At 48.8% G+C, this 12,749-nt stretch overlaps 6 protein-coding genes across 6 annotated transcripts; 4 read left to right on the plus strand and 2 right to left on the minus strand.

Moving 5' to 3' along the window:
- Positions 1-91: 91 nt before the first annotated feature.
- Positions 92-1,600, plus strand: FOBCDRAFT_214874 (uncharacterized protein). The gene has a single exon (XM_031173524.3). The coding sequence runs from the start codon at positions 569-571 to the stop codon at positions 1,445-1,447; it is 879 nt and encodes a 292-aa protein (XP_031050309.2). The 5' UTR covers positions 92-568; the 3' UTR covers positions 1,448-1,600.
- A 1,431-nt stretch (positions 1,601-3,031) lies between these two features.
- Positions 3,032-4,364, plus strand: FOBCDRAFT_214876 (uncharacterized protein). The gene is made up of 4 exons (XM_031173525.3): positions 3,032-3,176; positions 3,229-3,281; positions 3,334-3,502; positions 3,548-4,364. Exons 1-4 carry the CDS (start codon positions 3,142-3,144, stop codon positions 4,179-4,181), a joined length of 891 nt encoding a protein of 296 aa, XP_031050310.2. The 5' UTR covers positions 3,032-3,141; the 3' UTR covers positions 4,182-4,364.
- Positions 4,365-4,469: 105 nt separating this feature from the next.
- Positions 4,470-6,443, minus strand: FOBCDRAFT_126304 (uncharacterized protein; the record flags this gene model as incomplete). Its single annotated transcript, XM_059607807.1, has 7 exons — positions 4,470-4,978; positions 5,023-5,278; positions 5,324-5,558; positions 5,758-5,889; positions 5,947-6,060; positions 6,105-6,209; positions 6,256-6,443. 7 exons carry the CDS (start codon positions 6,441-6,443, stop codon positions 4,470-4,472), a joined length of 1,539 nt encoding a protein of 512 aa, XP_059464157.1.
- Positions 6,444-7,520: 1,077 nt separating this feature from the next.
- FOBCDRAFT_196916 (uncharacterized protein) lies at positions 7,521-8,307 on the minus strand (the record flags this gene model as incomplete). The annotated part of the gene is made up of 3 exons (XM_031173529.2): positions 7,521-7,660; positions 7,708-7,998; positions 8,052-8,307. The coding sequence occupies 3 exons, from the start codon at positions 8,305-8,307 to the stop codon at positions 7,521-7,523; spliced, it is 687 nt and encodes a 228-aa protein (XP_031050314.2).
- Positions 8,308-8,998: 691 nt separating this feature from the next.
- Positions 8,999-10,822, plus strand: FOBCDRAFT_214879 (N2227-like protein-domain-containing protein). Its single transcript, XM_031173530.3, has 3 exons — positions 8,999-9,627; positions 9,678-10,056; positions 10,140-10,822. The coding sequence occupies exons 1-3, from the start codon at positions 9,154-9,156 to the stop codon at positions 10,721-10,723; spliced, it is 1,437 nt and encodes a 478-aa protein (XP_031050315.2). The 5' UTR covers positions 8,999-9,153; the 3' UTR covers positions 10,724-10,822.
- Positions 10,823-11,665: 843 nt separating this feature from the next.
- Positions 11,666-12,651, plus strand: FOBCDRAFT_128741 (uncharacterized protein; the record flags this gene model as incomplete). Its single annotated transcript, XM_031173532.3, has 3 exons — positions 11,666-11,723; positions 11,781-12,182; positions 12,236-12,651. The coding sequence occupies 3 exons, from the start codon at positions 11,666-11,668 to the stop codon at positions 12,649-12,651; spliced, it is 876 nt and encodes a 291-aa protein (XP_031050317.3).
- Positions 12,652-12,749: the final 98 nt, after the last annotated feature.

Raw genomic sequence — 12,749 nt, forward strand, 5'->3', positions numbered from 1 at the left:
AGGGCTCCCTCCTGACGATTTACTGCGCCATGGACGGATGGGGCTTGGGAGGGTCGATCCTCGATTGTTCTCACGCCTGATTCTGAGATGGGTTTGGTGCTGACTGAAGGATCGTCCAAGGTAATTAAATCAAGCCAGTCCAAACAGCTCATAGTCGCAGTGCTATTCCACTAATTCCGTCATAGTTTTTGGAGGTTCCGATAATTTAGACACTAAAACCCCCCCGAACCCGGTTCTGTCTTTCTTCTCCCCCCTGTTTTTTCCTCCCTTCTCCTCTTTTTTGCATCATCACATCGAACATTTAAAACAAAACATCACCATTCGTTATCTTTTTCCTTTTTTTCTGTCATTCGCTACAATACGAGCTGGGAATTATTAATTTTTTGTGCTTCAAGAAGTAAATGTCTTTCGGCTTTTGAATGATTGATCAATCAGCAATTGTTTTTGCATAATTAGCCTGGTTGGGTGGCTTTTTCAGCTGAAAACCAGGTTCCCGTCTCTCTCAAGGGGGACCCTCCAAAAAAAAAAAACACCAACCAACACGCATCCAGTCCAATTGGCATCAACCATGGCGTCGCGTTGGTTCACGCTCCTCCTCCTCCTAACGCCTTCATTGGCTCTCGACAACAATTTCGACTTCTACCCCAAGGGCGCGCAGAAATGTCTCTCCCAAGCCGCCGACGACGCCTCGTGCACTGGCGCGGACAGCAAGGAGCTGAACTACTGCCTCTGCGGTCTTGGCAACTACAACAATGACTTCATCCTCGGTTCCGCTGCGTGTATCGGCAAGCAGTCGCCCGGCGATGTGGATGAGACGTACGATACCATGAACGAGGCGTGCTCTAATTCGCAGACGCCGATGAAGGTTACCAAGAAGGAGTATCAGGAGGCGGCGGAGAAAGGTGCGAGTGCGAGTACGACTACTGATGCGGCTACCTCTTCGACTGCTTCTGCGACGGCGACCGACTCGGCGAGTACCACGAAAGACACAGCTGCTGCTACGACGAGCGCTGAGAACAACGATGATTCGGGCTTGTCAACGGGTGCCACAGCGGGAGTAGCCGTTGGCGCAGCAGTCGGTGGTGCAGCAGTAGTAGGCCTATTCGTGTGGTTCTGGATGCAGCGCCGCAGGAAGAACGCCGAAGAATCGCACCCCATGCTGCCCAACTACGAGAACCGCGACGGTTCACCCTATCAACCTACCGAGCCGAAACCAGCGTGGTCAGCAGCGGGTTCGCCGCAGCAAGCAATGGGAACACCGGATCCAAATGCTGGATTCTACAAGCCTCCTGAGCCGGTGGAACTGCCGCCTGAGCCAGCGCCTGTTTATGAGATGGACGGGACGGGTACTGCGGTTGAGATGGATTCTACGCCTGTTGATCCACGGGGGAATAGATCGCGCTTGAGTTCGTCGCATTCGTCAATATCATCGGGCTGGAGAGATTAATGGTTTATAAAAGAATGAAGGAATAATGGTTCTGGATGGGTATGAATGAGGTTATAGCCTCGTGGAGTTTGGACGGTACAGGATGTATCACTGGTTGTCATTTAGCGTAAATACTTGACTGTTTCATCATATTTTGTTCTTTGACGAAGTCATTATTCGAATTGTTCACGATTGCGGCGGTTTCTGTCGCAGTCAACGGTCAATGAGAGGCATCCTACGATAAGAGATGCTCTCACGCCGTAGGTGATACTATACTGCCTCAGAATTACCAGTGTCTACTTATTTTGCTCACAAGGCCATTTGTAGCCTGTGGATGGTAGGGCAAGTGGGCGCAAGGACTCAGCCGAGACAGCGAAGCAGTTCATTCTTATTTGCACCAGCCTTGGGGCCCGGTTCAATCTTTGAAACGTCGTCGTCGCTCATCTGAAAAGCACTCAGTATGTTCCTGTCGACTCAAAACCCAAGGTCTAACCCCCAAATCTGCCTCCTTTCTTGCGCGATAAGGTTTGAGGCCTACGTGCTTTGTAGTGCAGGCGTTAAATGAAGATTATCACAATCCAGGTAAAGTTTATTGTTGCCGACGGAAGAAATGCGAAGCGAAGTCCGTTCTCTTCAAATAATATGTTGCCGTTTTCGTTCATCCCGGTGTTTTATTACAACATGCGGCTCCAAGTCGGCACTTGGTCTGTTCATCTTTTTGCTATCAATGCATTGCAAGTTTGAGCTGGGAGTCTCCATGTCGGCATTAGTTAGTATCAAAGTCTCTCTCACGGAATGGCCAGAGGGGTCTTGGCTCCATCAAAGTCAGTTCCCGACAAAGCGCCTATCTGGTGTTGGAGGTTCGTTGAGATAGTTTGACTTGCGAGGAATGGCCGTTTATACATATCTTCGGGATTACCGGCTACGTAATCCAGATGTTAGCCATATCCAATGCTTCACCCTGCTCACGCGATCTGATCAGTGATCCTTGAAGGAATCCCGGTTGCCTGTAAGTTGCTCCGTTGCCGTTCCTGGCCATTACATCCGTGATCCTTTATAAAAGCCTGGGGAGTTAGCACTAAGGCCTTCTCTACCTTAAGCTTCAAATTAGTCCTGGCGTCCATTGTCACTGCTTCTGAGGCCTTCTAGAGAGTCCAGAGGAGAGGCATGTAATAATTCCTGTGAAAATCATATTCAGCCCATTTGAATTAGAGGTTGTTCATAAACGATGCGCATTCTTGCTCGGTATTGCAAAGTACAGGGTAGCATTTGGATGTGTATACGAGGCAACAAGTTCCCCGCTTCGAAGACAAAGAACTCTCTACCGTCAACCATAGATGCCTAGTAACAGACGGGGAATTAATAAAAGCCCTAAGGCTGATTTTATTCCTCAATTCAAGTCATTAGATCAAGATAGAGACTCGCATTCGCACTCGATAATCGTATAGTGACACTTCAACTCCCAACGCGAGCCCGCGGGCAGCGAAACCAGGTCGATGCTCAGTGGCTGAAACGTCCCAAATCGTGATCCACCGTGGGTCTCGGCATGAGATGGAGAAACAGCTCGGACCAATTTCACATGTTTTCACTTTACTTTAAGAGCTTCGATAGACCTCAATCGCAAGCTTCAACATCACGATTATTTACTTGCAGTAGTGCTCACTCTCAACGAATCAACTTACATCTCTTGTTAGAATTGGGAACTTGTTAGCAAAATGGCCGAAAGAAAAACTTACGTTCTCATCACTGGGTAAAGCAATTGAGCACCGAAATTGTTGAGGATTGGATACTGATGAGAGTAGATGCTCGCCTGGAGGTATCGGCCATTCTCTCGTTGATGAGTTTCATCGTCAGGGTGAGTTGAATAATTGGGGTTATGTCAATTGAGTACTGATTCACTCTCACAGGCTGCCATGTCATTGCGACGGTGCGAAACACAGACATGATCAAGGATCTCGAAAGGCCCGGCATCAGCGTCTTCCCTCTTGAGATCACCTCCGCCAAGAGTATCCAAGAGTGCAAAGAGAAGGTCTCTGAGCTCACTGGTGGCCGCCTCGACATTCTCGTCAACAATGCGTAAGTACACGCTCTTAGTCTATTGCGCATAATTGACTCTCCTAGTGGCCGAACTCACACCATCCCTTCCATTGACACGGATCTTGACGATGTTCGCCAAACATACGAAGTCAACGTCTTCGGCCCAATCCAGATGGTTTCAACCTTTGCACCTCTCCTCATTGAAGCCCGTGGTCTCATCATCAACATCTCCAGCACATCTACCCTTGTTCCCTACATCTTCGGCGCCATTTACTCCTCCACCAAGGGCGCCATCAACGTCTGGTCCCGCGCCCTTCGCCTTGAACTTAAGCCGTTCAACGTGCGCGTCATGGTCGCCGTCACCGGAACAGTGCGATCCAACATCGCCAGCCGGACACATCGATCTCTGCCGCCGAACTCTCTGTACATGCCCATTAATGACTTTTTCCAGCGACGATTGACATTCAGTCAGCGAACGGCGACGATGCCGACGGAGAAGTATGCGGAGAAGCTGGTGACCGCTGCGTTGAAGGGTGAGGGATATCTGGGCGGGTTGATCGGCGGCACACCCGACTGGTTTTATGCAGGGGGAATGGCAACCAAGACTTGGATTCTGTCGTGTTTGCCTAATTGGGTGAATGAGACGGTCATTGGTATCTTCTTTGGCATCGGAGGCTTGACCAAGAAGATCCAGGCTGCGCGCGCAAAGAGAGATTAGAGAGAAGGTTGAGCTTAGGATGCTGGAGGATGAGATGTGATCACGGCAGAGTATAACGCGTTGCGTATTGGGTTCAATTGAACGCATTCAGTATATTACCTTTGAGGAACTCCCGAAGTTCTAAGTCATTAAGCTCCCAGGGAGCGACAGAGAGTGCAAGAGAATTGAATGATGTACACTGTATGTATGTGCTTGTTTCTATATCTCTAATGAGTGATCTTCTTGACTACTGCGATGGACGTCACCGGTGTCGCATCGCGCTCTCCATGCATTCTAACAGCCGACCGTTTAAGCCCACTTTCCAAGCAAGCTCATGAGGACCATGCCGCAGACCAAACCAAACAGAGCCAAAAGCGTAGTAAGGGGGCTAGCATCGCTGAGTTCACCTCCCAGCATCCAATCCTGAGCCCACATCTCAACTAGACCAACCCAGACGAGGATACCAGCGGACAAAGCATCCAGAGTACCAATAGCGATCAAGGTAGCAGGGTCGTTTCCGTTGAAGACGTTCAGAACACCAATACCAATCGCCATGCCGATGGGGGTGACGATGGCGAAGCCAGAAGCAAGGACGAGTTTCTTCCACAGAGGGATAGTAGATGTTCCGGTTCGTTCAACGGATGGAGGTGGTGTAGAGTGTGAGTGTGAGTGACCCAGAGCGAGGGGCATTTGACCATAGCCAAGCGAGGCGATCCGTGTACCGAGGGCAATACCTTCGAAAAGTTGGTGGAAGATGATGACAATGGAGAGGGTGATGAAGAAGGAGTCTCCTGCTACAACAAGAGTGATACCGATGACTGAAGATGTTAGTTGGGGTATATAATAAGAGTGACGGACGTACGGATTGAGTGGAAGATGATACCAGCTTCCATGATGGTAATGTTGGCCATCTCGGCTTTCTCCACAGCCTTAGGTGACAAGTAAGCTGAGTCGGTCTCGGTCTTCTTGGTCAACTGCCATCGCATGGCGCGCTGAACACAGAACTCGATAAGGAACGAAATGAAGAGACCAGCCATAACGATAGCAGCAGTAGTAGCTTCGTATTGCAGCTCGCCAAGACATTCGTTGCCAAACATCATGAACGCATGGGTGAACAACTACAACGGTCAATCATTGTCTCCAAGGGGAGTGGGTAAACGTACGTGAACAAAGGCAGTCGAGATAATAACTCCAGTACCGAACTGCTTGAGAATCGTGAGGACAATGTTCGATCGCACGGGAACAAATGTCGACATGAGAATCGGCCCAAAGACACCAATGGAACTGGCGACCAGAACGACGAACAGCATTCCGATACGAATGCCGATCTTGTAGTCTCTGTCTTTACGACCACAGTCTCGCTGACCACCCTCTTCTGAGCCACCGCCGACGCAGTGTCTGTCGCGTGTTAGTCAAGTTCTCGAGGGGATGAAGGAGCTACGAACTCGACGCCTGCGTGGAAATGGCAATGCTCTTGCTGAGGGTCTGCTTTACCGGATTCGACATCTGCAGCTGGGAGAATGGGGGCTTCGCCGTCATCGGACATGCAGTAACTGAAAGGTTAGCCGGACATGGCAGTGATGGAAGAGGAACGTACGTTTCTTCGCCATGGCTGTGGCAGCTTGTGAGTTGAGCGGGATACTCCTCGGTGTTGGTGATGGTAGTCTGGACGTAGTATTCTGATGAGCTGGGGCCTATGCAGTAGCTGGTCTTGTTAGACACGAATCTTCTATCAATAGTGGAAGAGCAGACTTACAGAGACGCTTCATGCATGTGGCAGTCAGACACGGCAGTGATCTCGTCCTTCTTCGCGGCAGCAGTTTCTTTGGCGGTCTGAGTAGTGGCTGTAGCACCTTCCACGAGGACCTGGACTTCTCCGCCGTTGGGGTTCATGCAGTATCTGATCAGTTAGCTACGCCAGAATGTCAAGAGGATAGGACTTACGTGTCCGAGCCATGGCTGTGGCAGTCTGTGTACGAAGTGGGAGGATCCTTTGTCATGGTCGCTTCAAGAATGATCTGATACTCATCAGAGCCATCCATACAGAACCTAAACTGTCAGCATATCTTGCGAAAGGGAGAAAGGAGGTATGTACTGAGTAGGACCATGCATATGACAGCCCGTCAAGCTCTCAAAGTCAATGCTGGTCTTGGTCGCAGTGGCAGACGCCTGTCTCTTGACAGCCCCTGGGTTCGCCGTCGCAGAAACAGCGACGACGAAGAGGAGAGACCCAGCGATCATAGTGGCACGACGGCTCTCGAAGAAACTCTTGACACGAGTCATGATAGAGATTTTCATATGAGTTGAATGATGCTGAAAAAAAAAAAGAATAAAATCTGGATGTTTAAGCTTATTATGTATAGCTACTGCGAGAGGCAACTTCATTTAGCGTGGGGGAATAGGTGAACATCAAGGTCCTCTCTTTGTCAGTGAAACTCCAACAGAGCTCTTGGCACCGAACAAAAAGAACCGTGGGGCGACATTGGATGACCTGGATGTCTACGAGAAGCCTTTTCCAGAAGAGATATTACGGTACAGGGCATGACAAAAGTGGCAATCGGCCAGACCGTGGATCTTCCTGCCTCAAACTAAAACTACATCGTTAGAAACCCAACGATCCGATTTGATACCGCGGACAGGTAAGCTTGCAAACAAGGTTACTTACTAGCAGAGATTTTCCCTTTTACCCAAAAGACCGCGGAATTTAGTCCTTTGTTTATTCCCCACGGCTAACTCGATATTCGGCGGTGATGGTGGGTTGCTGAGAACCTTGATGGGCGTGGGCCAAGCCCCGGTGAACTTTTGCTGGAGCTGAGAGATTTTTGACGTGATGTGATCTGTTTTTCGGGGGAATTTTGAATATGCAGGACAGGGGTAGGGGAGGGATGGAAAACAAGGTTATGTTTATGGGTAATTTTGGGTACGGCGCTATTGAGGAGGTTGTTTTGACGTGTGACGTGAGGGTGAAGGTGAAGGTTTGTTTGAGTGAGGCTCAGCTGTCAATTACGCGAACATTCTTAGTTGAATTGTGATACTTACTACGGGAATGTGCACTGAAACAACTTTTGAAAGCACTTATGGAGAACGTCTGCAGGATTGGATTGGCTCTTCATTCGAAGAGATCAGTCATACAAGACAACCAACACTCACCCATAACGCAACAACTTCAAAGCAAGGTCAGGTAAAAGTCGTGATTAATGAACATATCTACGTCCCATCTTTAGACCAGTAGTCAAAATGCTTCCAGTCCATCAAGATCAAGAAACAAAGTTTACATGAAGTGCGTCTTTCTATCTTCCACTGCATCAACCTAGGGCTCGACACGGACATCCCCAGATCATCCATTCTCAACCTCACAATTTAAAGAGCGAAAACAGCGGCAGCGACCATGCCAGCCAGAGGGATCATCTGACCGATGGCAGCGTTGTCGGTAACAGCAGCTGAGTCGCTGGAAGTGGGAGTGCTGTCTGAAGCAGCGGTAGCGGGACCATCGCAGTGCCCTAAACAGTCAGTAAGCGATTACGAGTGATGGGAGGAAGAAAAGTACAGTGGTCGCCGTGGGGCTCGCAGCCAACGGACTCAGTGGGAGAGGGAGCGAGCGAAGCGGAAGCACCAGCGGAGTGGCTGTGATCGTGCTCAGACTCGGTAGCCTTGGCCTCAACGCCAGTGCGGGCAGCCTCGCAATGCCAGTGGTCGCCATGGGGCTCACAGCCGGTGGACTCAGTAGGAGAGGGAGCAAGAGAACCAGATCCAGTAGCATCGTCGTGGTCGTGGTCATGCTCAGACTCAGTGACCTTGGCCTCAGTCGCAAGGGTAGATCGAGCGCCCTCGCAGTGCCCTAGACATCCATGTAAATAAGCGGTTGCGAAATGAAGGGAGTGAGGAACATACAGTGGTCACCGTGAGGCTCACAGCCGACAGACTCAGTAGGCGAAGGAGCAAGAGCCTCAGTTGCACCGGCAGAGTGATCATGGTCATGGTCATGGTCAGCCTCAGAAGTAGCAGCGACAGCATCAGTACGAGCAGCCTCGCAGTGCCAGTGATCACCATGGGGTTCACAACCAACAGACTCAGTAGGCGAGGGAGCCTGGGCCATGATGGCGGGGAAGAGGCCGAGAAGAGCGACGGCGAAAGAAGTTGTCTTCATCTTGGATGCGCGTGAGAGATGTCAATGTTGATGTGAGCGAGAGAATGTTGAGGTGAGATACAAGTGGGAGAGGAAATTTTTATATCCCTTGCAATAAGAGAAAGAGAGTGATTCACAGGCTCTGCCAAGAGAATTGCCTTGCCACTTGCGAGGTTCGTAGGATGCGAGTGTTGGGCTAGCAAGGAACGGGCTGTTGGGAGGGAATAATGGACGCATTGAGAGATCCATTGTAAGCGCGTGGGGGTATTACGAGCTCTATAGAGACTGCTGGGGCGTATTGTCCTCGAACTGGATCGCTCAGCTGGGCTTTGAGATGACGGCTCAACCGTTGGTCACCGTCTGTCAAGATGCATCCAACGCCTCGTGTAAGTGCAAGTCAGTGGAGGTATGCCAGTCAGGTACTCAGCTCCCCTCTAATCTCAATTACAACCAGCCACATTGCTCACACCAACAACTAAAACGTCTCTATAGCCTAAAGGATCACGATAAAAGAGAACCCAAGTCCCTGTCGTTGATGTCCCTGTAGCTCATCGTGAGGCTTCTCTTGGCAATGCCCATCAAGGTCCTCACCTTAAAAACTGGATCCCCTGGACAACCCCACCAACGACCACGAATAATCGTATCCACTCTGCCACTGCAGTGCTCGGCCAAGAAACGAATCAGGCAACTCTTATTTTTTATTCCTCGACAACGGGAATAAAAAGTCTGTAAAACGGGCTGGTAGGTACTTGCGATGAGTTTGCGGTGCCTGTGACTAACCATAACCTTGATAACATTGAAACTGTATTCATTCAACGTGAATGTACATCATTTCCTCCAAACCCCTCTATTGCACTGCACTTCAGTATGAAGCTACACCTGGTCGCCTCAATGGCCCTCACCCTCCTGTTCGCACCGTTGTGCACATCTGCAGACGAGAACATCAAGGTAGACGCCTTGAAACAAAACAACCCTGATCTCGCCTCCATCCCCAACCTGGTCTGTCTCCTGCTATTCCTGCTCCTCATCGCATACAAACTTCGGAAGAGAATGCTCACCGCGACAACCACATTCCCCCAGCTAACCCGTCGATCACAGTCCGGGTCTGTTGTCACTTCACTAGAGCTGTTCTCCTGTAACCCTGATACTCCTCGTCATGTCGAAGCCAAGAAGAAGTTGGATAAGAGCATGGCGATAGGATGGGGGAATTGGAATGCTCAGCATCCAAGACATCGATTGCTTGATGCATTGTATGGATACAGAAGATACCATGAGCGCCAAAAAGCTGAAGTTGATCGATTTGAGGGTCTTTATAAACATGTTTCTCGAGCTCAAAAATCTGTGAGTTTGCCTTGTTCACCCGTATTTTCGCAACTCTAACATGAACAAAGTTACTAGAACATCAAGTCAACTACTCCAAAAAGTTCACTCGCATAGACGCTCTTCTGAAGAAGAACCAGGAGCTCTGTGATGTCATAGTTCAAAATGCCATGAACTTCTATGGTATTAATGAAGAGGAGCTTCAAAGGCATATCAGTGCTGCTCAATCTTCAGGGAGGCTTGCGGATAAGATTTCTGTATCTCAAGCATTGAAGCATTATGTTCGAGACTGGACAGAAGAGGGAGAATCTGAGAGAAAGGAGACTTTCGCTTGCCTCGTGAAAACACTTCAGGGGTTGTTTCCTGTGAGAGATGATGAGAGTCCGGTAAAGGTTCTTGTTCCTGGATCGGGTCTGGGACGACTTGGACATGATATTGCAAGACTTGGAGGTAAGAAACGCTTGCAAACCGCAGCATCTCATCATGCTTTAGCCTTTTGTCTGAGACAATAATTCAGTACTAACAATATTCAGGATTCGAGGTGACTGTGAACGAATGGTCCATGTATATGAACATCGCCTACCGCTTCATCGAAGCCAACCGCGCTCAAAACACCCACTCATTCCACCCCTTCATCGACGGCTGGTCCCACCACGCCACAGAATCCGATATGATTCGCGAACTTACCTTCCCCGACACATCCCTCAACTCAACATCCGTGGTCCTTACAGAAGGCGACTTCACCACCGTCTTCAACGACAAAACCGGCTACTATGACATAATAGTAACATACTTTTTCATCGACACAGCCCGCAACTTGATGAGTTATCTCGACACTATTAAAAAGGTCCTGAAACCAGGTGGACACTGGGTAAACCTTGGACCGTTGCTTTACGGAACTGGGCCGTTTGTGCAGTTGACGTTGGAGGAGATTGTTCAGGTCACTGAGGCGATGGGGTTTGAGTATCTTGACACGGAGGAGAGCTGTGGACCGTTGACGTTTGAAGGGAGGACAATTAGAAGTATGGAAGCTGTTTATGGGTTTAACAATAAGGCTTTGACGAAGAGTGCGTACAATGCGCAGTTTTGGGTTGCCAGGAGGTCGATGAAGCCATAACAGCGAGATCTCAGCAATAGAATGATAGATTTGAGATTCCCCAACTAGGCTACCACCTAGAAACTATTTTATGGACCATACTTCTTCACATACGCTGGCATTTAGCGTATGGTGAAGCTCTTTACTTCTCATGAAAGCCAACTCGTGAAGCTTTTGTGATTGTTGATTCTGTGTTACTTTCCATGAGAAGTTGCCAGTTAGATATTACCAACCAGATATGCCGCCTGTTCCTACAACTCTTCAAAGAGAATCTGTTTGAGTCAACTCTTATGTTTCCCATCTCAACGGGTTCCTAGAGACTTTGGAGATATAGTAACCCTCTTATTCCCAATAGTAAGTCTTGATGGCTCTAGCCTTTTCTTACCTTCATGAGAGATAATGTCTTGCCAAAGCCACCCAAGCAATTATCGTTCTAGGACGTGTTTGATGAATAGCCAGTCTACCAACCGCTGACGAAGTACCTACTAAGGGGAGGCAAGAAAATTTAGAACGTCTTTTCTAAATGATATAAATACTTAGGTAAATTTAGTGCAGACTTAGGAAAGCTTTACATAAATTATTTTAAGCACCTAAGTTTAGGGTCAGAAGTTTTCTTGCTCCCTGAGGCGTATCAATTCTCTATTGCCCGAGTTATCAATGACGATTCGATCTTCGTGTCGAATTTCCTACACGGGAATAGCTTACCCCGCCTTGTGCGCCAGGGCGAACGACATGCACTAACTCGAAATAGCATCTCGTTGGTATCTCGACGCGATAACGACAATTTGCTGATTGCGATACCAGACTTCTTCATCAATTGCTTCCTCATACTCATCACAATCCCGTTACAAGTCAACAAGATACTGCGAGGTGCCATTCCCTTTGAACAACAAGGCGTGATATCAGCGACACATCCACGCACCACATAGAACTGTGTCCTCGCCACACCCGGAGCCCAACTCAATGCCCTCCGCAACGCCTCCGAAGTCGGACAAAGTAAAGAAAAGACCCAAAGTCAGAGGTAATTATATCCGCAATCCACAGTAACTCAGCCAGTAAAGACTGACCTAATCGTAAGGATGTTACCAGTGCTCTCGTCGACGCATAGACTGTGATCGGAGAGAGCCAACATGTGGCAAATGTTCTGCCAAAGGCATCAAGTGCAGTGGATTAGGTCTACGATATCGATTCAATGATGGCATTGCCGCCCGTGGAAAGTTTGTTGGCAAATCATTGCCTGTTGTTGATGGGTTAGAGATCAAGTCTACAGACACGACCTCGGTCTCAAATTGTAAAAGACGCAACGATCCCTTTCGCGCAAGTGGCTATGAGTCTCTCGAGCAACTCTCTGTTGAAGTCGATACGACAACTGAGGAAGAACATGGGATACAAGAATTGGTTGTGTCGAATCACGCACCAGTATCTATCGACTGGGGCTTAGATCACGTTGATCCAAAGTCCAGGTTCTGTCTTGGCTACTGTAAGTTTCCTTTCATGGTCCTTGAGTCCTCGACAACATCTAACTATCCAAAGTCTCGAATAACATCGCCCAACTCATCGCAGTCATAAACATGGGCTTCAACGGATATCGTGATCTCGTACTACCAAGAGCAGAAACAGACCCTCTAGTCCGAAAAGCAGTTCTTCTTGTTGTCGAACAGCATCTCTCTCTACAAAATGGCACCGCAATATCACTAGATCCAGCGGCTTATGGATCTCTTGTCCGAGAACTTATCATGCGGTCTCATCAGTGTGCACCTCAAGACGATGATTCTGCACTCACTGCGTTGCTTCTGCTGCATATTCGGGAGATGATCAGTGGAAGCGACAACTTCAGACTTATCTATGGTTCGCTGCGGGTGGTAGTTAACGCACTTGCGAAGAATGCGGGCGAAGGAACCTCTGACCTCAGGAGGTTTCTACAGATGCAGATACTAAGGTATGGATAATCACAAGGACAAGTGACCAACAAACACTAACATCTCCTCAGAGTCTGTCTCTTTGGAGAATCTCTCTTCAACGAAGCCAACGGCGTTCACTTCATCCA

Source organism: Fusarium oxysporum, chromosome II, assembly GCF_013085055.1.
Source record: "Fusarium oxysporum Fo47 chromosome II, complete sequence".
In the NCBI taxonomy this organism is placed as follows: domain Eukaryota; kingdom Fungi; phylum Ascomycota; class Sordariomycetes; order Hypocreales; family Nectriaceae; genus Fusarium; species Fusarium oxysporum.